At 38.5% G+C, this 24525-nt stretch overlaps 1 protein-coding gene across 2 annotated transcripts in view; it reads left to right on the forward strand.

Annotated features, from left to right (window-relative positions):
- The first annotated feature begins 55 nt into the window (after positions 1–55).
- Positions 56–24525, forward strand: part of SEC23A (SEC23 homolog A, COPII coat complex component) — a 76518-nt gene continuing 52048 nt past the window's right edge. The window contains exons 1-8 of one of the 2 annotated variants that reach the window (XM_079912582.1): positions 56–109; positions 10464–10592; positions 16159–16400; positions 18056–18113; positions 18317–18403; positions 19621–19857; positions 23451–23530; positions 24306–24450. In XM_079912582.1, the coding sequence (XP_079768708.1) occupies positions 16180–16400; positions 18056–18113; positions 18317–18403; positions 19621–19857; positions 23451–23530; positions 24306–24450 (828 nt within the window). In that variant the 5' untranslated portion in view covers positions 56–109; positions 10464–10592; positions 16159–16179. Of the gene's footprint in view, positions 110–10463; positions 10593–11104; positions 11298–16158; positions 16401–18055; positions 18114–18316; positions 18404–19620; positions 19858–23450; positions 23531–24305; positions 24451–24525 lie in introns of those variants that run through there. The other variant, XM_079912581.1, reaches the window with a different exon arrangement.

Genomic DNA, 24525 nt, shown 5'->3' on the forward strand with positions numbered 1-24525 from the left:
GTAACTGCGCATGAGCGAACCTGCTGATTGTGGTAAGGTTAAGGCTCCGGTGGAGTAATGAAGACTGCGAGGCTGGTTCCTAGTAAAAGTAGTTCGGAAGTTTTTCTGGGTATTACGCTCTATACTCTTCTAAGACTGAGGGTTATTAACTTTTATGCATCCCTAGTAGTGAGGGAACTTTAAATGTTTTTTAAATTAACGACCACGTTACTGTGATTATCATTTATTGAGCTCTAAATTCTTAAACCGCTGGTAGATGCATCACATGCATTTCCTCATTTAAGTTTTACAACCTTTTGACGTACGTGGTATTATCCAGGTTTTGTAGGGGAGGAAATCGGCCGAAAGAGGGGTTAAGTACTACAATCGTAACTTTCTCCGAAAAAGGAAAACCAATTCCAACCCAGATTTATCTGACGCCAAATGAATGTAAAATTAATTTCCCAGAGGAATTTCTTGTGCTTGGCTGCGCCAAAGATCACTTTATATTTATCTGAAGTGAATATTACTACTAGAGTAGCCATCACTTTTTCAGAAATATCTCTTTCTTTAGATAATGCAAAGAATAAAGTTAATGCCAACACCTAGAAGTTATCATTATTAATCTTAGGGCCAATCTTGCGAGGGGGTACTTTATTTCCATTTTGCAGGTGAGGAAACAAGGCAGAAATGGATTAAGTTAACTTGTGCTGGGTCACAAATTGCAAGAAACAATCAAAGTACTATATCTGTTTTTCTAAACAAGCTGTGAGTGAATACAATTGACTTGTTTTCTAAGGTTTGTTTGTTTTTCAGGCTTTTTTTCTTCTTTTTCTTAAAGCACTGTCTTTAGCTTGCAAGCAATTATTTCAAAACCAGAATGTAACTTTCTAAATTGGAGACAAACTAAGGACAGTCCTTAGGTTAAGAGCTAAAGAATTAGTGCTTATGAATGGTAACTAAACAATTGGGAGTCTTGGAAAGAAACTGTTTGGCTGCAGTCAAACTAGAAAATTATTTGGTTAAAAATTTTACTGATTTTGGGAGAAACAAACTTATAAGAAATATGGAGAAATGCTCCTGTCATCAAACGTTTTGGTAATGATCAAGAACAAATTAGAAAAAGTAAACAGTGTGTCATTTCTGGACTTTCCTACAAATATATATATATATACAAATATACACATATATACAAATATATATATATATTTGAAACTAGCTTATTAGCAAGAAATATGGAGAAATACTGTCACCAAACGTTTTGGTAATGATTAAGAACAAATGGAACAAATTAGAAAAAGTAAACTGTGTCATTTCTGGATTTTCCTACAAATACATTTTTTTTTAAACTAGCTTATTAGCAATTTATCCCCACTTTTCTGGAGAAAAGAACCTAGTAGACCAACCACAAGGGAACAATTCTTAATACTGGACTCCATGTATAAGTGCGTGGCAGAACTACACAGGGATGAAGGGAACAAGGGGAGGAATAGCAGAATGAAACAAAGGTTGTCCTGGGAAATATTAAGAAAATTTTTTTTCAAAAGAAAATGTGAGTTATAAAGTACATCAGTGATTCTGAAATGGTGCTAAAAATTTAAATACACAGGAATAAATTCATTCAAGAGAGAGGAAAGTAAAAATTTATAAGGGTTACTTTCTACTCTTTAAAACTAATCTGACTTAAAAGAATTAAGGAATGAACATTGGAACACATTTTAAATATGGTTATAAATTGGAAATTGCACTAAGTATTTTTGAATGTTTCAGTGAGATATGGGACAGTTGAGAAGAAACTATTTGGTTGATGAAGTTATTCTGAAAAAAACTTAATTTTTAGAAAGCTGAACTTCTAAAACTATAATAACCATTTCATTTAGCCTCTTTCTAGGAAGAACTATTCCTAAGATACCAAACTACTTCCGGTGCCCTGTTTTCAAAGATTTCCAGTCACTTCTCAGTTTACAGTGGAAAGACTTTTCTGTTTCAGTGTTTCTCACATTGGTGGTTGGCTGTAGGAGTAGTATGAAGGTTATGAGAACAGAGCTCAATGGCTGTTTATTGACAATGATGGCATCTGCTAAGTCAAAATTACAGAGCTGAATGCAAAATTTGTCCCTGTAATTTATATCCCTTTAAGCAGCTCAGTTATTTTCAAATGTTAGTGTATATAAGAATTATCTGGAAGAAATTATTTAAAATACAGACTCCTGTGTCCTATAACTCTCTTTCTCCAGAGTTTGAGTCTGTTTATTGGTTGTAGGACTCTGAAACTGAGATTTTTAAGAAGAATTCCAAGTGAGAAACATAACTTAGCCCATCCATTTAATCTTTTCCCTCCCTATTCTTTAAGATTTACTACCCTAGAATTTCTCCTACATTACCATACTTTGTCAGTTCTTTTCTCCTTGGCTACAGTTTAAAATTTAACTTGCCTCTTTATGCCATTGAACTTTAATAAATTCAGTCATCCAATTAATGTTTATCAGTTTTCTATTATGTGTCAGGCACTGTGGTAAGCATTGGGCTTTATTAGGTGATCTGGGGACAGTGGAGCTTTGCTGTCAAGAAATGGGGATAATTCTGAGAAGTCCAGCTCCTGGTTAAAAACCTATGTGTGATTTTTTTTTTAGGCCTGACTATACGCCAGTTACAAAGCCTTTACCTGGCAGGCTCCACAGGGAAACCTGCCCTCTCCACACCAGACTTGATGCTCCCATTCAATGCATTGCAGTCTCTGAAGGGAATTGCAGTCAACAACAGCCCTCCCTAGCCAGGCATTCTAATGCACTGCTGCATTCCTAGCTCAGGTGTTTCCACTTGGAGGTCTCCTTCATGGGAAACTTCACCTCTCTGAGTCAGTACTCAGTAGTTTTCCACTCCTAACGCTGCCCCCATCCCCACCCCCAGTTCCATAAATCTGCAGGAGTCTTTTGTTTGGGACCCCCTCAAGAGTGAGATGACCCTCAACCAGTCATGCCATTCCATGGGGGTAATGGAACTGGGGGAGTCTGTGCTTTCACCAGGTTTAGAGTCTTGCTTATGCAATCACAGTAAGTGATTACGGGCTTCACTTTTGCATTCATTTTGGCTCATTGTTGCTTTGATTGGCTTCTCTGACACCTGGGAGCTGAGTTCTCTCCTCAGCTCATCTGAACACTTGACAAATTCTGTGATTAGGTATTTTAATCACTCTTATCTAGAAAGTAGAAGAAAGAAGGGAAGCTAATGGTGTAATTGGTAAAGAAGCAGCAGTCACTCATATTAGCCAGGTTAGGGAGGTATTCGGTCATTTTGTGGTTTGGACAATCTTCTTGAATTTGTCAGACTTCAGAGACACGATTACAGAGTAGTCTTGTTTTGGTCATGATCCTTCAGGGTTCCTGAGTGTTCTTGTCTGATGTTGGTGTGCTGTGATATGGTTTAGATTCAACAAAAGAATAGTGTGGCCTGGCTGTGAGTGCCCGGGCAGCTCCTAACAACAGCTGGGGCCAACTGATAGAGGCAGGCCAATTTCAGGCTCTCAGAAGATGCTTTTTTCTTTCTTAGGGCTATATGGGGCCAAATGTTTTATATAGATTATCACATTCAATCCTCACAATGTGTTGTTATTCTAAGTGGTAAGTATGATTGTTATCTTTATTTTCAGATGAAGAAACTGGCTCAGAAAATGTTACATACCATGCCCAGGTCATACAAGTAGGAAGTAGATGGAGCTGAGATTTTATCTTGGGTGGTCAGACTTATGAACCATTGCTCTAAAACTTACTATGCTCCACAAGATACAGCTCAGCACAAATGAGAGGCTTTATGACCCACTGGTTGTAGATTAGAGAGAGGCAATTAAGTTAGACGCAAGGAGATCCTGGTCTTGGGTCACACCCTCTGGGCATGAGCAGAGTCAGTCTTTATCTCTGTCTGAGAATGCTGTTCTTAGGCTTTGGAGTCCAGATCCAACAAAGCTCACTGATGGCAGAAAATTAAGGTGAAGTCTAGTTTAGTTATGGAACACAAAACCCAAAACTTTACTCCTCTTTTAAAGTAAAAATACAAATCTAGCTCCTTTCTTTTATTTTTATTTATTTTTTTAATAGAAATCCATTTTTAAATTTATTTATTTTATTTATTTATTTTTTTGGCTGTGTTGGGTCTTCGTTGCTGCGCGTGGGCTTCCTCTAGTTGTGTCGAGCAGGTACTACTCTTCGTTGCAGTGCGCGGGCACGGGCTCCAGGCACGTGGGCTCAGTAGTTGTGGCTCATGGGCTCTAGAGCGCAAGCTCAGTAGTTGTGGCACACGGACTTAGTTGCTCCACGGCATGTGGGATCTTCCCAGACCAGGGCTTGAACCCGTGTCCCCTGCATTGGCAGGTGGATTCTTAACCACTGCACCACCAGGGAAGCCCGAGCTCCTTTCTTTTAAAGTAGGAGTTCCCTTCTTTGCTACATGGTTTTAATAATTCTTATGTTCTTTACAAATCAAATAAACATTAGATAAAAAGAAAAGGAAAAAAACGTTAGTAGATAACCATGTTTTGTTCCTTTAGCTATAAATGGTTTGAGAGCAGATCATAGGATTTCATTTGTTTAGTTCAATTAAATGAACTCAGTAATAATTCTGGAGTTGGTCAGAGTGGCAGAATGAAATCGTATTGGAGTATAATACTGGTGGGGCACTCTGTGGAATAGAAGCAATTGCTGTTTGAACAAGAGCTAGAAATTTTTAAAAATTTATTTATTTTATTTTTATTTTTGGCTGTGTTGGGTCTTTGTGGCTGCACGCGGGCTTTCTCTAGTTGCCGCGAGTGGGGGCTACTCTTCATTGCGTTGCACAGGCTTCTCATTGTGTTGGCTTCTCTTGTTGTGGAGCACGGGCTCTAGGCATGCAGACTTCAGTAGTTGTGGCACGCGGGCACAGTAGTTGTGGAGCGCGGGCTCTAGAGCACAGGCTCAGTAGTTGTGGCGCATGGGCTTCGTTGCTCCGCGGCTGTGGGATCTTCCCGGACCAGGGCTCGAACCAGTGTCCCCTGCATTGGCAAGCGGATTCTTAACATCTGCGCCACCAGGGAAGTCCCTATATTATTTATTTTTGGCTGTGTTGGGTCTTCGTTGCTGCGCGTGGGCTTTCTTTAGTTGTGGCGAGCGGGGGCTGCTCTTCGTTGTGGTGCATGGGCTTTTCATTGCGGTGGGTTCTCTTGTTGTGGAGCACGGGCTCTAGGCACATGGGATTGGTAGTTGTGGCACATGGGCTCAGTAGTTGTGGCGCATGGGATTAGTTGCTCCACGGCATGTGGGATCTTCCCAGAGCAGGGCTTGAACCAGTGTCCCCTGCATTGGCAGGCGGATTCTTTTTTTAGGCTCAGCGGCCATGGTTCACGGGCCCAGCCGCTCCGCGGCATGTGGGATCTTCCCGGACCGGGGCACGAACCCGTGTCCCCTGCATTGGCAGGAGGACTCTCAACTACTGTGCCACAAGGGAAGCCCGGCAGGCGGATTCTTAACCACTGCACCACCAGGGAAGTCCCTTCTGCCCATTTTTTGATTGGGTTTTTTTTGTTGTTGTTGTTGTTGAATTTATGTGTAATTTATTAGTCTTATTTACTATTATTATACCTGATATGATTGTAGTCATTGTGTGTGCAGACTACACAACCAGACAGATATCATATATATGGACTTGACACTCTGCCGATGCTGAGTATTACTCTTTGTAGTGAGTAGTCCAAAAATAGTTGGCTAGTGTCTTATAATGTCACTATCTGAACAAATGGAAGAGAATCCATATTAGAAAAAACTGCAAATGCTTTATTTATTCCCTGGTGGTCTAGTGGTTAGGATTTGGCGCTTTCACTGTCATGGCAGGGGGTCAGTCCCTGGGCGGGGACAAAAACAAAAGCAAACAAACAAAAAATACCCAAACCAGACACTGGATTAAACCAAAAAGTAGAGGCAAAAGCTCCATCTGGTGTTGACCATATAAAATTCCAAGGAATTTGCATTATCATACTTCACCTGACTGTGTAATACTAGAACCTCCAGTTTAGAAACATCTGTGGATTGAAAAGTAGGAAGGAAAATACTGGCTGTTACACATTAACTAGTGATTAAGATGATTAATGACTGAAGAAAAAGTCATAGGTTGTTTAGAATACTTGCCCCCAGATAGTCCCTGAAAAAAAGTTCCAAGGTCAAATATCTTTGGGAAATGTACGCAAATGCCACTCTTAAATATTCACAATGAATATTAGCATATTAAAATTATTGACAAGTCAACAGTCCTATTTTACATAATTTAACTGGTATTTGAACACAGGACCTCTCCCTCTCTTTCTCTTTTTAATATTCTCTGGCATTTTCAAGAATACCAGTTTGAAAAAGTAATTATCTTAGGAGTATTTGCTTTAAAAAAAAAGACTTTTTCGGGGGGGAACTTTTGTCAGATTTTATAGTTTTACCATCCAAATACGTAAAAATGATGATGATAAAAACAATGTTTGGGGGCTTCCCTGGTGGCGCAGTGGTTGAGAGTCCGCCTGCCGATGCAGGGGACGTGGGTTTGTGCCCCGGTCCGGGAAGATCCCACATGCTGCAGAGCAGCTGGGCCCGTGAGCCATGGTCGCTGAGCCTGCGCGTCCGGAGCCTGTGCTCCGCAACGGGAGAGGCCACAACAGTGAGGCCCGCGTACCGCAAAAAACAAAACAAAACAAAACAAAAAAATACAAAAAACACACAATGTTTTATAATTGTTTAGGTTTTCATGCTCAATTCAAGAATACTTAGGGAACGATCATTTTGTGCCAGGACCTGCACAAGGTGGTGTAACTGACAGCAAACAATTATAATCAGTTGCATGTTGGCAAATGTTTAACAAGAATCCTTCAGGTTCACAGATTGATCTAAAATGCCTTGGTCCAGGGATGTCTATAATTTAGAAAGCCAGTAAAGGGACTTCCCTGGTGGTCCAACGGTTAAGACTCTGTGCTCCCAATTCAGGGGGCCTGGGTTTGATCCCTGGTCAAGGAACTAGATCCCACATGCTGCAACTAAAGATCCCACACAAGGCAACTAAGATCCTGTGTGCCTCAACTAAGACCAGGTACAGCCAAATAAATAAATAAATCAATATTTAAAAAATGAAAGCCAATAAATACTGTTTTTGGAGGTTCTTCCTTTTTCCAATTCATAGTCTGACTCCTTTCTCAGTAGCTCAATAAATTTTCCATTCTCTAAAATGGCCATACTACCTAAAGCAATCTACAGATTTAATGCAATACCTGTCAAATTACCAGTTACATTTTCCACAGAACTACAACAAATAATTCTAAAATTTATGTGGAACCATAAAAGACCAGCAATCCTGGCAAAAGAACAAAGCTGCAGGCATAACCCTCTCAGACTTCAGACAATACTACAAAGCTATAGTAATCAAAACAGTGTGGTATTAGCACAAAAACAGACATGTGGATCAATGGTACAGAATAGAGAGCCCAGAAATAAACCCACACATCTATGGTTAATTGATCTTTGACAAAGGAGGCAAGACTATACAATGGGGAAAAGACAGTCTCTTAAGCAAGTGGTATTGGGAAGGCTGGACAGCAGCATGTAAATCAATGAAGTTAGAACACACCCTCACACCATACACAAAAATAAACTCAAAATGGCTTCAAGACTTAAATATAAGACAAGACACCATTAAAATCCTAGAAGAGAACATAGGCAAAACATTCTCTGACATAAATCTTACCAATTTTTTCTTAGGTCAGACTGACCTAATCAAAAGAATACATACACATATATATGGTATATATTGTATATATTATATATATATGTGAATCACTTTGCTTGACAACAAACCAGAAACTAACATAACATTGTAAATCACCTATACTTCACTTAAAAAAAAAAAAGAAATTTTCCATTCTCTCTCTATTCTTCCTCAGATGAAACCTCTTAACTTTCAGTATATTTGAAAAACTAGTCTTTACCATTTACCATCTGGGTCCAATGGATCCTTTCTAATTTTTATATCTTTAAGTCATTTCATGAATAATTTATACACATTAGAGTAAAGGGATATTCAATAAAGCTGTTATAAAAAGAGAGTAAAGGGATAATGAAAAACAACTTTATTGGACATTTAAGTAAGTATCTAAACATAGAAAACCCTAGTTTTTATTCCATATTTTCCTGGTTTTGAAGATATATCCAAAATGGGCAATGTCCTCTAAATGCAACTACCTACACATTATCCATGATGCTGAGTCTGGAGCATACTCATCTTGTAAATAGTGACTGCAGATTCCAAATACATCACTACTGCATACTAGCTTATTGTTGCTTCTGATTCTTTTTGCAGTTGCATTATCAAAACACAAGACTTGTAGAATTTTTTGAAACATTTAAAGGCTCATCATTTTGTTGAAGAGAGGACAGCCATCTTCTTTGCTACTTAGCTGCAAAACATTTGTATTTTTAGTTTTATAAATGATCAACTCAAAGAATTTTTAATTTCTAGATTATCTATTTCCTTCTTATCATCTTTGTATACACAACTGCCACTAGCATTTGTGCACTTAAGAATCATATCAAGTAAATGTATCCATATAAACATCATAAAAGGTGAAAGAATACTATCATCTGTACTCTTAGCAAATGTTTGCTGCAAAATCTTGTGGAATGGAGTTATTCCTTTTGAATGAGTAAGTAGATGAGAATACCACGTTTTCTTTTTGTCCTTAGAAATATATTGTTTACTAATTAATTCTTGAGTTTGAAAAATTCAGTTAGGTGGTGGTCATCTAAAGATTCCTAGTTTAAGGTTATTAGGGTCTAGAGTGCTGTTCTCTATCTCTGCATTAATCTTCTGAATTCTGAATTCTCAACTATATTCAATGAGAGCTAAAGCATAGTACAAAGATCTAGAAAGATGATGCAGTACTTTGAGCATTGCAAAAGGAAAACTGAAGGATAATGCAATAGTGATGACTTACTTCACTATTCTATCATCTTAGGTAATTCTATCATTTTCCATTTTCTTATAATTTTAGTATATTTTGAAGCATGATTTGGAACAATTAATGATAATGATGAAATAGTTCCATGGATGATGAAGTAGGAGAATGTTGCAGGACATAGGAAAAATAAGATCAGTAAGATTCCATGATGTATCCTAGATTTACAAGAGTCCAAATGACCCATATGACCACTGCAAATAGAGAAAGTTTTATCCTATTTTTTTAAAAAATAAGTTTTCTCTTTGTTTTTTGGAAGACCTTTAAGAAAGAATAAAAGTCATGAAAAAAATCAATCCTTACAAATAGTACTCCCAAAAGAGGAAATCTCAGAAAACTAAAGTTTGGGTCTACTAGATCCTGATGATATGTACAAAGGTTAAATTCTTAAACTCATTCACCTTTAAGCACATAAAGGCAGATATGAATGAATTTGTTACTGATCATAACATTTATTTCATTGTAATAGGAAACAAAAGCCTTTTGTTCAGCTGAATACATAGGCATTATGACTTCTTAGACTTCATTGAGCTGGATGGCAAAGATCCCTTTCTGGGGACCATAAAATAATGAAATTACCGAAGGTGCTATACTTTGGTGTATTCCTCACTGAATTCCAGGATCCTGGTGGATCCTCTCATCTATGTGTTATTTACCCTACTCATTCCTAGATCTTGTTTCTTTTTGCGAATGTCCTTATTCCACCTTTATATCATTGTCTACAGCTATTTACTTGCTGTACTTTCAGCCAAGAATCCTTGTTAAGGTAGTATCCTGAGCCCACTTTATTTGCAGGCCTATACAGAATTTTGGCTTCTGATTCCCATTTCCTCTTCAGGATTGTATTAAAATTTGATAAGCAAACTCATACTCTTTTACCTTACAAAACAATCTTAGAGGAAGTAAAATATATGTTTGCTGCATATCTTATTTCTTGTGAATATAAGCTTGAAAGAACAAAAAATTGATCTTTTTCTCTATTCCATAAAATGCTTATAGGGCTAAGCTTTGCAGGATTTTAGATGTTGACCTATCTGGAAATAATTCCGTGAGCAACCCCTCACTGAAGGTTGGGGTTGCCTGAGACCACCAAGCTCGAATGCCTTTCCAACCAGTTTCTGTCTGTCCCATTTTGCTCAGTTCTTTTCTTGGAAAGAGAAGCAGAAAACACATCAAGATTAATCAGCCAAAGGTTGTAGTGTGTGTGTGTGTGTGTGTGTGTGTGTGTGTGTGTGTGTGTGTGTGTGTGTAGGGGGAGAGGTGGCAGAGGCAGTGTAGGAGGAAAGAGGTAAACTGACTAGGAATACATGAATAGTGTATAAATAGTATATAAATTCTTCCAGACCAGACATTTGGCTGTTTTGCCTACATCATATCACAGCATCGCTACTGTGCCTGGCACAAAGTAGATAGATGTTCAGTAAATGTTTGTTGCACTAAGTGAAAGAACGAACTTCTCACTTTGCTTTTTCAGGGGCGATGCAGCCTGTGTTTCTTGGAATCAACCCGGGCCCTAGAGGAGAGGATATCCTAGAGCAGGGGTCCCCAAGCCTCCACCCTCACCTGTCTGCGGCCCGTTAGGAACCCGGCTGCACAGCAGGAGGTGAGCAGCGCGGAGTAATGGACGCTTAATCTGCCGCTCCCCATCGCTCACATTACCGCCTGAACCATTCCCCCTCCACTCCTGAAAAATTATCTTCCACAAAACCGGTCCCTGGTGCCAGAAAGTTTGGGGACCACTCTCCTAGAGGACACCTCCATTTCTCTCAGCAAGCTGAGGAGTCTGGCGACAGAAGGTCACATATCATGAGACCCGCGGGGAGTGGGAGCCGCCATGGCTCCGGGGAGAGGGGACCAGAGGGCCATGGCGCACCCCACCCTCGCGCTCCAGTTCCACCAGGTCCCGTTCCCCTCCCCGCCCCTCCTGAGTACCCCTGTTAGGTTTGGCATTGTCACCCCGCCCCTCCAGCTCTGGTCCCCTCCTCTTCCCCTCCCTTTTGCTCTCCCTATCCCCTCCCCCCGCCCCGCCCTGGTCCCGCACCCTCCCCTTCAGTTCCCTGGCCCGGTCGCCCCGCCCCCAGAACCGTCCCTCCCCCTCACGCCCCTTCACGCCCCGCCCCGCCTCCCCCTTTGACGTGGCAGAAGCGGCACCAGCCATGTTAGTCCCGCAGAGTTCTGCGCCGAGGCCGGGGGCGGGGCGGCGCCGTCCCTGATTGCGGTGCCACGGCTTCTCTGGCTCGGCGGAGAGGGCGGATTTTGTAAGGCCGAGGCTGCGACAGGCGCGGATCTCGTACGTGGTGGCACTGTGGTAAGGATCCACTTCAGGGCTGCCTCTTCTCGGCTCCCTTGGGGGTCCGCGGGCGCTCAGTGGGAAGCGGGGGAGGGGCGGCTGTGCGGCGGCGGGTCCGCGGGCAGGGGTCTCAAGGGTCGTGCCTGCTCTGCCGTCTTGGTGCCCCGGGGCAGGCGGGGTGCGCCGGGGCTGCGAGCCGGCCCGGCGGGGCTGCCTGGAACCCTGAACTTGTCACCCTCTCACCCACCACCCTCTGCTTAGTTCTCTCTGGGCCTGGGAACCTGGCCCCCTCACCCACCTGCCCTGTATCAGGTGCGAAAGATGGGAGTCGGGTGAAAAACAGCAGTTTGGGCATCTCCCACAGCACCCCACCCTCCGCTCCCGGCCGATCTGCCTTCCCCACCCCACCACCGCTTCTAGGTACTTTGACTTCTTGGTTCATTCCCTGCCTGAGCTGAAGAGCCCTAGACTTTGAACCGAGGTGACTTCGTCACCCGTAGTTCGGCCTTGAGAGTTAAAGGGGATAAGGAGAAAAGTGCCAGGTATAGCTAACACCTTGGGCCTTGATTACAAGTAGACTTCAGTTATCAGATTAGACCAATTGTACCTACTTCATTCAGCCCTAAGTGTTTTCCCGTTCTGGTGGGAAGGGAAAAGTCATAGTTAAATCTGCATGTAATCACTGGATTGAGTAAATTGCATTCGTGTTTTCACGTGAACTTACTCAAGTTACACCCCTCAAAGTCGTGGATAACTAGCCAAGTTAACTTGGTTAAAAGAAGTTTTAGATTTAAATATAAATGCGTGTTAAGTCTTCCTTCTCTCCCTTCTCCAGTAGTCTAATGGACATCATTTTGGAATTCCAGTCATTTTTAATAGGCTCAGAATTTTAGATTTAGAAGGAGTCTTGTAGTTTTCTAACCCAAACCCCTGATCTTACAGATGAGAAATTGAGGATCAGAGGGGTTAAGCTATTTTTCCAATATGATAAATCTAGTCATGGGACGTAGTTGAAGACACTTCATTGAAGATTTTAGGACAGAAAAGTGGGAGAGGCACATATAATTGTTAACAAATATATCTGATTGGAAGGAACTCAAATTTTACTTGCAATTTACAATGTTTTGCACTTAGTTATCTATAAATGGACTAAAATCGGAATATTTAAAAACTTTTAATTATTATTGAATAGGTAAAGCCTTTTAAAATACTGTGGGCACATATCTGATGTTGTAGGTTAAAGTGACTTAATGCTTCTTTCCTTTTAGTTATACCATGAGTAAGTATTTAACTAAGGTAACTCCCAATGATTATAAGTTGTGCTGAAAAATGAGACATTTCTTTAGAATGGTCTTTTGTGTTTGTGCCACTTAAAAAAAAATATAACACCTAGTATATTAAGTCTGCATCCTAATATAGTGTTTGAATCGTATTTATTTAGTTTTATGCTTTTAGACAAACATAATATCAGGGGAGAGAATGCTTATCAAATAATGCCATTTTATAAAAAGCTGGTTTGTAACAGGACTTTATTTCAGATATGCTATTGTTGACTATGGGACCAAACCTGGCAAAATTTGTACTAGAATGAGTGATTTTAAGATTGAGTAATTTCTCCCTTGGAAAGGTGAGGGAAGTTGGGGGGGTGTTTTGCATGCCTATGTAATTGGACCAGTTAAGAAGAAACAGGTGGGACTTTTTCAAACCACTGCTGGAAAGTGAGAAGGTAAGAAATAAATGTGATTTAGTGAACAAATATAATCTTAGAGCAGAGAGACTGAGAGGAAAAAGAGTGAGGAAGAGGAGGGGAATTGTACTCAAATATCACTCAGGTGATATTTAGTATGTCTCAATAAAAAGTAAGGATGTGGAGTTACAATCCAGGTTTGTTACCTGTTGTAGAAACTTAAATCTGGCTATTGCCTGTGTGTAGATGTCTTCATGCTAAGTTTCATAGAGCCTTTCTCTACTAGGCTCCCAGATTTTGAATTAAGCCCCAGAGTCCTAAGGAGGTGATTCTCAAGACCTCATTATACTCTTTTTTTTTTTTTTTTTAAAGAATGGATGCACTTATAAATTTATTTATTTATTTTTGGCTGTGTTGGGTCTTTGTTGCTGCGCGGGCTTTCTCTAGTTGCGGCGAGTGGGGGCTGCTCTTCGTTGCGGTGCACAGGCTTCTTATTGCAGTGGCTTCTCTTGTTGCGGAGCAGGACTCTAAGCGCATGGGCTTCAGTAGTTGCAGCACGCGGGCTCAGTAATTGTGGCTCACGGGCAGGGCCTGTGGGACCTTCCTGGACCAGGGCTTGAACCCGTGTCCCCTGCATTGGCAGGAGGATTCTTAACCACTGTACCACCAGGGAAGTCCCAAGACCTCTTTATACTCTTAAGCATTATAAAGCATATAATACTTAAGAGTATTATAGGATGCAGAAAAAAAAGAAAAATCTGGCTTAATAGAAGACAGATAGATTTTTATATCTACTGCTTTGCAGTCTATTGTAATATGTTGTTTTGGTTGAATTGTGTGAAGGAAGTCTGGCTTCACATAGGTACGTAGTTGGAAAAAGGAGAGATAATATTAATAGCTTTTTCGTATTAAAAAATGTGCATATTCTTTGATACTATACCCAAACTTGACAGTTTTAATTAAGAAATCAAGGGTTAATTGCAGTGTGGAGTCTGAAACCTTAAAAATGAACTTTTTGTACTTATTGCATTATAACCCATTGGTCTGTCCTACACTTTGAATGGATCATTTACCCATGCATGATTTTGTAACATCATGAAAAGATCATTTGGGAGCTCTTGCTTCACTGAATAATGTGTATCTTCCAAATGTTGGCATGTTTCATTATATAATATATAAAAAATCATATTATTATCACTACTGGTCTCATCAGCAAAATCTTTACATATTAGGAAGTTGCTCATGGTATTAGATACAAGTTTTAAAAAATTTTAATGTTTTAATTTAAATTTGAGAAAGCTCAGATTTTATCATTGGCAACAAATACTGTGAATGGTTTTGCAGGTGACAGGCTCACTTCATCCATTTTTAAGAAAATATATGACAAATACCTAAGTACTAGTTATATACTATTCTTGGAGAATTGAGAAAATAGTCACTTAAAACATTTTTTGTGTCTTGTCGTTCAAATGAACAACGCTGATTGGTTGAGTATATTTTAATAGTCTTTTGATGCTTTTTGGTGATACATTTTAGATGTATCTCAGATTATAGATGCAATTAAGTAATAAACAGAAAACTTCATTTGCTTTATGTTCTGTAGAAATAATGGGAGGGATTGCATACTCCTAGAATTTATACTCACATCTGTAGCGTGGAAGCTGTTGCTAAAAACCATTTCTCTCCCAGAGGAGGTTGTTTCTCCTCTTATTGTTGCCTGTGTTAAAACTGAGGTTGGCATCTTCTAACTCCTCTCTGATTATCCCAGACCTTTGTTTTATCATTATCTTTCAACAGCCACTTTTTCTTGAAAGCTCATATTATCTTTCTCAAAACTGTCTCCTGTATTTAGCTTTAAGATAATCTTTTCTAAACAAATCTAGATATCTTAGGATTTCTCCCTACCCTTTATCAATCTTTGAAAAATACATGATCGCTTTTGAATAGCATAAAATTCCTTAGCTGTCTCTGAAATTCTGATGGGAGGAAATAGTGTTTAATTTTTATTTTATTATTTTTTAATTGAGATATATTTGGCATATAACATCTCTTTTAGAGAAGGGAAAGGTCTTAGCTGCTTAACATACTTCAGATTTGTTAAGCTTCGCTTTCTGTAATTTGTATTACTAAAATATATTTGGACATTTTTCTAAAATTAAAATTGTTATTATATCTAATAATACCTTTTCTTCCCTTACTTACATTTTAAAATCAGCTCCTCATCCCGTTGTTGTTCTTAGCTACTTCAGCATCCATGTTGCCTCTGTTGGCACCCTACCTTCATAATTCTTCGGTTCTTGATGCCATTCATCTCTCCCACAAGTCTTTTAGCCAGCCACATAGTACTTGAAATTCTATCTTCTCAGACCTTTAAATTTTACAGTTTCCTTCCATCACTAACCACTGTTGCATTTTGAGAGCATGAGATAGATAGAACTGCTTCCCAGGTAGGAGAGCTGGCATCCTAGTCAGGAAGCTAAAGAATAACAAGATGGAGATGTCTCTTGATACTGGGCACTAACCAGAGTGGCATCTCCCTCTTCCAGTGGTAAAGTTAAATGATTATATTGAAATTGTATATCTCAAATTAGAGTTTAAAATGCTCTCTTAAGTTGGAATGTTAAAAGTATTCTGAATTAAGTTTCTGCAAGAGAGGTTAAATGATGCATGATAAAAAATTACCTGTCTAAAATAGAAGTACCTAGTTTTAGAAAAATATTTTTGTTTTGCACCCTTAAATATTCTCTTCTAGCAAGTTTAGTGGAAACTTACTACTTTCTGGGTAGAAAAGCATGTGAGTTTTAGAATTTAATGTTTTTGACAATCTATGTATTAGAATAATGTAACTCACAAGGCTGATACGGAAAACTTAGGATCTAGATTTTCCCCCATTTTTGCCTTAAATCAATAGGACATCTATTTTATTATTTATTATTTTTTGCCATAGTTTTTTTTGGGAGTGAATAAAAAACGATAAAATACCTCTCATTGGGCCTAATATGCATTGGGTTCTGTAGAGCCGTTCATTATTTTGTTATAATTGTGGTCATTGTTGTTTGCTAATTTTTTTTGAGATAAATATTTTCATTTGGTTATGATTTCTAATGGATTAATATTGCTGGAAGTGGGAAAAACATACTTATTTTGAATTTTCTTAAGAGGATTTAAAAATATCCTTTAATTTTGTTACAGAAATAAGAATCAAGCTCTACAATGACAACCTATTTGGAATTCATCCAACAAAATGAAGAACGAGATGGAGTCCGATTTAGTTGGAATGTTTGGCCATCAAGTCGACTGGAAGCTACAAGAATGGTCGTTCCAGTAGCAGCCTTATTTACACCACTGAAGGAGAGACCAGATTTGCCACCCATTCAATATGAACCTGTTCTGTGTAGTAGGACCACTTGCCGTGCAGTTTTGAATCCTTTATGGTAATTAAAGTATATGGAAAAAACTAATGTCACTATGATTTAAAAAAAATGTAGTTTCTTTCTTGCTCATTTATATAAGAATATCTTTGTTTTTGATTATAGTTACTTTTTCAAATTAAGGTAGTCAGATCCAAAGAGCTATAAAATCTTAGGATCATTCTAGTTGTAGAGAGTTGATAAGAAACCAAATGCAAAGTTGTCACTGTGTAAACTGTTAGATTCTATCGGTATTCTCTAGATACTGCTGGCAATCAACCCATCTTGTGTCATTTGAAAGGTCATAATTGAGTGGTATGGTGTTTGAAAAATGTTATGATTTCTTGTTACATAAGCCAGACTCTCAAGAATTAACTTTTATTCCTCTTTCTGCTCCCTCTCTCTCCACTCAGTCCACTAGCAAATCTGGTCAATTCCATCTCCAGAACAATCAGGATTCTGTCTCTTACTCTCTGCTAGAACATGGTACTTCAAAATATACCATCTTTTTCCTGGATGGTTTCATTATCCTCCTAACTGGTCTTCCTGTTTCTGTTCTTGCTTTTCAGCAGTCTCTTCTCCACTCAGAAGCTAGAGTTTTACAAATGGATATCAGATTATTAAAATTGTTCAATAGATACTTATTACACTTGGAATGAAAAATCCATAGCCCTTATCAAGACCTATAAAACCCTATATGATCTATCCTTTGTGTATTTCTGCCTTCATCTTGTATCATCCATTTTCTTTATTTTCATCTGCATTATACCTTACCCTCTCTCTTATCCTTGGATATACCTAACTTACTTCTACCACAGACTTTGTACAATAGCTATATGTGCTGCCTGGATTGCTTTGCCCCCAGATTTTCCTGTGACTGGTTTCTTTTCATTCTGATTACATGTCAGTTCTTTATTTTTTTATTTTTATTTTTTTTGGCTGCGTTTGGGTCTTTGTTGCTGCGCGCGGACTTTCTCTAGTTGCGGCGAGAGGGCTTTTCGTTGTGTTGCGCGGGCTTCTCATTATTGTGGCTTCTTTTGTTGTGGCACGCGGGCCCTGGGGCGTGCGGGCTTTAGTAGTTGTGGCTCACGGGCTCCAGAGCACAGGCTCAGTAGCTGTGGCGCACAGGCTTAGTTGCTCCGCAGCATGTGGGATCTTCCTGGACCAGGGATCAAACCCGTGACCTCTGCATTGGCAGGCGGGTTCTTAACCACTGTGCCACCAGGGAAGTCCTTCAGTTGTTTATTAATGAAGGCTTTCCTTTAAAGTAGCCCTCCCAAATACATTCTCATGTCCTGCTTTGTTATCTTTAATCTTTATTATCACTATCTAAAAGTATCTTCTGTGTTTATGCGTTTACTTGTTTATTGTCTTTCTCTTCTACAATATAAACTCTGTGATAGCAGGGACCTATGATCTTGTTTACTTCTTTATCAGCACCTAGAATAATGGCATTCAATAAATATATTTTTATTGAATAAATGCTTTCTAGATCTGAGTTTAGAAGTTACTGAGCCATTTGGAGAAAAAAAAAAACACCTAAAAATACATGGCTTTTAAAGATTGCTTTGATATCAGTTTGAATGTATTCATTTTCAGAAAGAAATTAATTTTATTGAAATTAGGATTATTGTACAATTTAACTGAACCATGAGCTATTGTATCTTTTCTTAAAACAGTCAAGTGGATTATCGAGCAAAACTCTGGGCTTGCAACTTTTGTTATCAAAGGAATCAGGTAAGAAAACCCCTGTTACAGATGTTAATGCTATAATACTGCTCTAAATATGCAGAAAGATGCATATTTAAAAATAAAAATGAAATAACTTTATATATGATGAAACTATCTTTTTTAATAATTAAATGATCAGGAAATAATTATTTTCAGTTTAAAATTTCACACAAATAATTTATTAAAAAAATTTTTTTTTCTACCTGCAGTTTCCACCTACTTACGCTGGTATATCTGAACTGAATCAACCTGCTGAACTTTTACCTCAGTTTTCTAGCATTGAATATGTAGTTCTGGTAAGAACATAAGAGTAACTCTTTAAGAAATTTAAAATATCCAGTAATTTATACCAAAATAACTGTTAAATTGAGCCGACTTAAAAGGCATCATTTTTTTTTTTTTAAGAAGATTTTGGGGGTAGGAGTTTAGTAATTAATTAATTTATTTTTGCTGTGTTGGGTCTTCATTTCTGTGCGAGGGCTTTCTCTAGTTGTGGCAAGCGGGGGCCACTCTTCATCGCGGTGCACAGGCCTCTCACTATTGCGGCCTCTCTTGTTGCGGAGCACAGGCTCCAGACGCGCAGGCTCAGTAGTTGTGGCTCACAGGCCTAGTTGCTCCACGGCATGTGGGATCCTCCCAGACCAGGGCTCGAACCCGTGTCCCCTGCATTAGCAGGCAGATTCTCAACCACTGCGCCACCAGGGAAGCCCAAAAGGCATCATTCTTGATTCTCACATTGAATTGATTGAGAATTTCAAAGGTAAGAACTGTCAAGGTCAGTTTGAGTAAGGTAATTTCTGTTGTAGTTATTTGAAAGGTGGCCAAGGTATTGGGTGGGGTGGGGTGGTTTGCTATACCGAATAGATCAATAAACAGTAAAGTATCAATTTTGCTTTGTAGTTGGAAGGTCAATTACAAATACTTGGTCAGTATGATGCTCGAGTCTAATGATGAAATTACTCTTGCATTGGCCCTTGTTAGGAAAATCATTTTTCTTCCCTTTCTGAACAGTTTTACATAGTTATTTACATATTTAAGTATTAAGGTAATATTTTTTATGAATGTTGTAGAGAAACCAGAATATGGTTCACTGAGCCAGTCAGTAATTTGTCCACTCAGTTCTCTTATAATCCAATTCAGGGTTAGATAATTATTTTATAAAAATCATCTAATTTTGCTTTTAAGCTTTATAGTTACTATTTTCTTATTTTAAAAGAAATAAGTGCTTATTATAAGAAATGAAACCTCATGCAGTTAAGTAAAATTGAAAGTGAAAATCTCCTTCATGTAACTATAAATAATGTTTTTAAACTGAATTTTTCACTTGATGATGTCTTGGATATTTCTCCATGCATATATAACCTGTTTCATTTCTGAAATGGCTTTATTAGGATTCCATTGTGTAAATGTATTGTAAATTATTTAATTAGTCCTCTATTGATTATCCTATGTATTGTGCTGAAGTGTTAATACTTTTAAAACATTTTTTTTTAATCGCAACATTTTTTAAAAGCGTGGTCCTCAGATGCCTTTGATATTCCTCTATGTGGTTGATACTTGCATGGAAGATGAAGACTTACAAGCCCTGAAAGAATCTATGCAGATGTCATTAAGTCTTTTACCACCTACAGCTTTGGTTGGCCTAATTACTTTTGGGAGAATGGTGCAGGTTCATGAACTTGGATGTGAGGGCATTTCAAAAAGCTATGTCTTCAGAGGAACAAAAGATCTGTCTGCCAAACAACTGCAGGTAAACAACAAGAATGGTAGTTTTAGCCTGTTTGTGCACATCACTCTATGTATGTCTATAAATGCCTTCTAGATATACGTTTCTAGAAAATATTATGAATAACTAATATAATTGTATTATAACAAAGCCTTTAAATTTAGTGTTGGCCTCAGCGTTCTTTCATTTGCCTTAAATTGTTATCGTAGAGATTGAAGACCCTTCATTTTTGAAGTATCTTTAAAATTTAGAGTGAAACTGAAGCTATTTTACTAGAGATTTGAAAGGTTTATAGAAGAGTCATGCTGAAGACTGAGAGAAGGTAACCACAGAATTTTAGCTTTTGTTTCTTTACATCTCACTTAGGAAAAAAACACTTTTGGCAAGGGTACATATTTTAAGGCTTGAGAGTTAATAGGTGAACCACGAGTATATATATTTTTTCACACACTAGGACATTTTTATCTTTGGGGCAAATTGAAGCTTTGTCTTCCAAGGCAAGGAGTTATGTGTAACATACTAGAATCATCTTGGTGTATTTTTCAAAATCTTTTTCTGTCCAGAGATTTTGATAGATCATAAGAGAGTGAGTGAATATGTGCTTCAACTGGAAGATAGTTGAGAGGGTAGAGATTGTTTATGTAAGTGTTTTGAAAAACTTTCTAAGTGATTCTTTTTTTAAAATTAATCAATTAATTAATTTTTGGCCGCATTGGGTCTTTGTTGCTGTGCACAGACTTTCTCTAGTTGCAGCAAGTGGGGGCTACTCTTTGCTGCGGTGCGTGGGCTTCTCATTCAGTGGCTTCTCTTGCTGCCGAGCACGGGCTCTAGGCTCACGGGCTTCAGTAGTTGTGGCACGTGGGCTCAGTAGTTGTGGCACGTGGGCTCAGTAGTTGTGGCTCGTGGGCTCTATAGTACAGGCTCAGTAGTTGTGGCGCACGGGCTTAGTTGTTCTGAGGCATGTGGGATCATCCCGGACCAGGGATCGAACCCATGTTCCCTGCATTGGCAGGCGGATTCTTTTTTTTTAATAAATTTATGTATTTATTTATGGCTGTGTTGAGTCTTCATTGCAGTGCGCAGGCTTCTCATTGCGTTGGCTTCTCTTGTTGTGGAGCATGGGCTCTAGGCCTGCGGGCTCAGCAGTTGTGGCTCGTGACTCTAGAGCACAGGCTCAGTAGTTGTGGCACACGGGTTTAGTTGCTCCATGGCATGTGGGATCTTCCCGGACCAGGGCTCAAACCTGTGTCCCCTGCATTGGCAGGTGGATTCTTAACCACTGTGCCACCAGGGAAGTCCCTCTAAGTGATTCTTATACAACCCCCAGTTGAGAAATTACCCAGATTGATAAGCCTGATATAAAGTCGACAGATACGAAATCAGACTTTGGAGGCATCCAGGTAGCCCAAAATGAAAAAAAAAAAGATTTTGAGGATGACTAATTTGAAGCTTAGCAGACTAGGATAGTGGTGCTGCAGTTAACCGAGACAGAAAATACTGGAGGAATATGCAGGTTTGGAGGGGGAGGATGAATGAACAGTGAATATGGTAGTGAATCATAGTAGTGATTAAGATTTGAGGAAGTGGGGAAAATTAGAGTCTGTGTTCTTTCAAGAGGTTTGTTGTTGAAGGTAGGGAAGGAGATAGTGTGAAAGTTTGAGAGAGAGAGGACCGAGTTAAAGAGGTTTACTTTAGGAGGGACACTTGAATGTGTTTGTACACAAAAAGAAAGAGACTAAAGATGGTGAGTGAAAGGAAGAGTGAGATGAGGAGAGTGAGGTTTCACAAAACATGACAGGGATTCCTTCAAGAGCATAAGAAGCAGAGTACCTTGAAGGGGAGGATCACTTGTTTCCATGAGACAGAGAGTGGGCAAGTTTTAACCTCTATGTACCTTAGTTTTGTTTTTGTTTTTTTTTTGCGGTACGTGGGCCTCTCACTGTTGTGGCCTCTCCCATTGCGGAGCACAGGCTCCAGACACGCAGGCTCAGCGTCCATGGCTCACGGGCCCAGCCACTCCGTGGCACGTGGGATCTTCCCGGACCGGGGCACGAACCCGTGTCCCCTGCATCGGCAGGCGGACTCAACCACTGTGCCACCAGGGAAGCCCATACCTTAGTTTTTTCATCTGTAAAGGGAGATAATAATAGTATGTATCTTACAGGGCAGTCATGAAAATTAAATGGATTGTGCTTTTAGATGTTTGCTATTACTGTTATTTTTAAACTGTAAATTTATTTAAGGTAGTTTATTTCTAGTTCTGATTGTAGAATGCATTTTACTTAAATTATGTAATATATATGTAATACATAAAACATCTGCCTTTTTGAAACAATGAATGCATGCAAACTAAATTTTTTTCTCCATCAAAATGTTTTTATCTTCTTTCTCTACCCATCTTGTTGAAGAGAGCCTGGTCTTTGTTCCCCAAATAGTTCTGGATTCAAATCTTAAACTCTTCTAGTTGTGTGATCTTGGGCTGATCTCTTTGCTTGTTTTCTCCTCTTCTATGGAAAGGAATAAACAATACCTATTTCACCAGATTATTTTATTTTAATACTAAATGAAATAATGTAAGTGAGAACACTCAGTATAGTGTAAACTCTTTCAGGGCTTCATAGCAAAATCTAGATTAATACCTTGCTTTGCTACTTACTAGTTTTGTAACCTTAGGCAAGTTACTTAGCCCTTCTGAGTGTCAGTTTTCATTTGCAAGGCAGGAATTTAAAAATCTACTTCATTATATTTTGTGAGGAAATAGTATATACAAAGAGTTTAGCACAGAATCTGGCACATAAGTCCTCAGTAAAAAGTTGCTGATCATTCTAGCATCATTCTAGTGTAGGAAATACTGCAGGATTGGTTCAATATTTTTTTTTTTGCAAATCTTTAGACTTTCTGATTTTCTGTTATATACTTTTATTCTATTACTTTATGATTAAGCATTTCTAGATTCAAGAAAATTTTAGTAAAATAACATTATTTTCATGTGTCTAGAGAGGAATTCTGCATACATCTAAAATTCAGAACAAAACTGGCAGTTTGGTTAGGCATTAAGTCAGAAAATTAAGAAGAATAGACGTACAAGGTGTGTGTACCTTATAAACCCCATTAATACAATTCCTTGTATCTCTCCTTTATATTTATTATAGTTGCAATTTTACACTTATTTAGCTAATGATTTAACTCTTGTCTGTTTCACCAGATATAAATTTCCATACGGTCAGGGACTATATATTTTTTTCAACATTAGATACCTGGCACATTGAGATATAGTTGCTGAAAGGAATGAATGAAGATAAGTTAAGAAATATAGACATTCAAGTTACACAGTAACTTATTTTTACTTAATTAGAAATAAAGTATTTCTGAGCTAGTATCCCTCTTTTTTGCTCACATAGCACCTTGTACTTTGCTGTCGTATGATGATCATTTCATTGTATTACTGTTTACCTGACAGTCTCCCCAACTAGAACTTTTGCTTTCTGAGGGAAGAGACTTTGTGTTCTTTATTTTTGTGTTCCTGATGCCTACAGAAGCACCTTGCATATCATAAATATTTGATACATCTTTGTAGGAGTAATTAAATGGATATCACAAAAATAATCTCTTTACAGGAAATGCTGGGGCTCTCTAAAGTACCAGTTACTCAAGCAACACGTGGTCCTCAGGTACAGCAGCCACCTCCTTCCAATAGGTAATAAATACGGCAAAGAGAATTTTACAATTCATGTGGCTATTTTAAGCATCCTATATCCTTAACTTGAATGTAGGGATTCAGTGATACTATATTGTTAAACATTTTTAGGAATATAAATATTGCATTAGTATACTTTTTAAAGAGTTGAGGTAGAATCACATCGCTGAAAAGGTTGGTTTTTCATTATTACAGTGTAAGGAGTTTCTTTAGTTTTGATATATTCTTGATTTTCTAAGTTCAGAAAAACTTAATTTTTGTAGTTGAAGGCAGCCAAGCAAAAATAGTGCCCCACAAACTTTTCATTTTGCCTCCTTACCCTTGTAGTAGCTTTTTCCACTAAACTTACTAATCAGAGGTGGTCTTACTAAAACTGAGTTAATGTATCTTCTCATAATTAATTCAGTAACCTTAAAACTTACTAGATTGGTAAAAGGAAGATGCAGTCTCAAAGTAATACTTGGTTTGAGTGTTTTATTTATAGTAGTTGTACTCAGTGTGATTCTTCACCAGTGGGCAGCATCACCTGGGAACTTATTTGAAAGGCAAATTTTTGGTCACCACCCCAGACTTACTGAAGCAAAACTTTGGAACCAGCAATCTATGTTAAAACAAACCCTCCCACCAATTTTGATGTACACAAAAGTTTGTGAACCATTGTTCTAATGTGTATTCAAATTATTTTTCTCTATTTTTAAGAAAGTGGACAATTTGTTTCTTAAACCCTCACCCACAAACATTTATAAATGGATTTTTATTTAATTTTGTTTTGCAGGTTCTTACAGCCAGTACAGAAAATAGACATGAATCTCACAGATCTTCTGGGAGAACTGCAGCGAGACCCGTGGCCTGTACCACAGGGAAAGAGACCTTTGCGTTCCTCTGGGGTGGCACTTTCCATAGCTGTAGGACTACTTGAGGTAGTGACAATAGCTTTGTTTTGGAATGTAAATGTGTATGTGTGTGTATGGAATGATATGTACAAGATAATGTTG

The sequence above is a fragment of the Stenella coeruleoalba genome (assembly GCF_951394435.1).
Source record: "Stenella coeruleoalba genome assembly, chromosome: 2".
Lineage (NCBI taxonomy): Eukaryota > Metazoa > Chordata > Mammalia > Artiodactyla > Delphinidae > Stenella > Stenella coeruleoalba.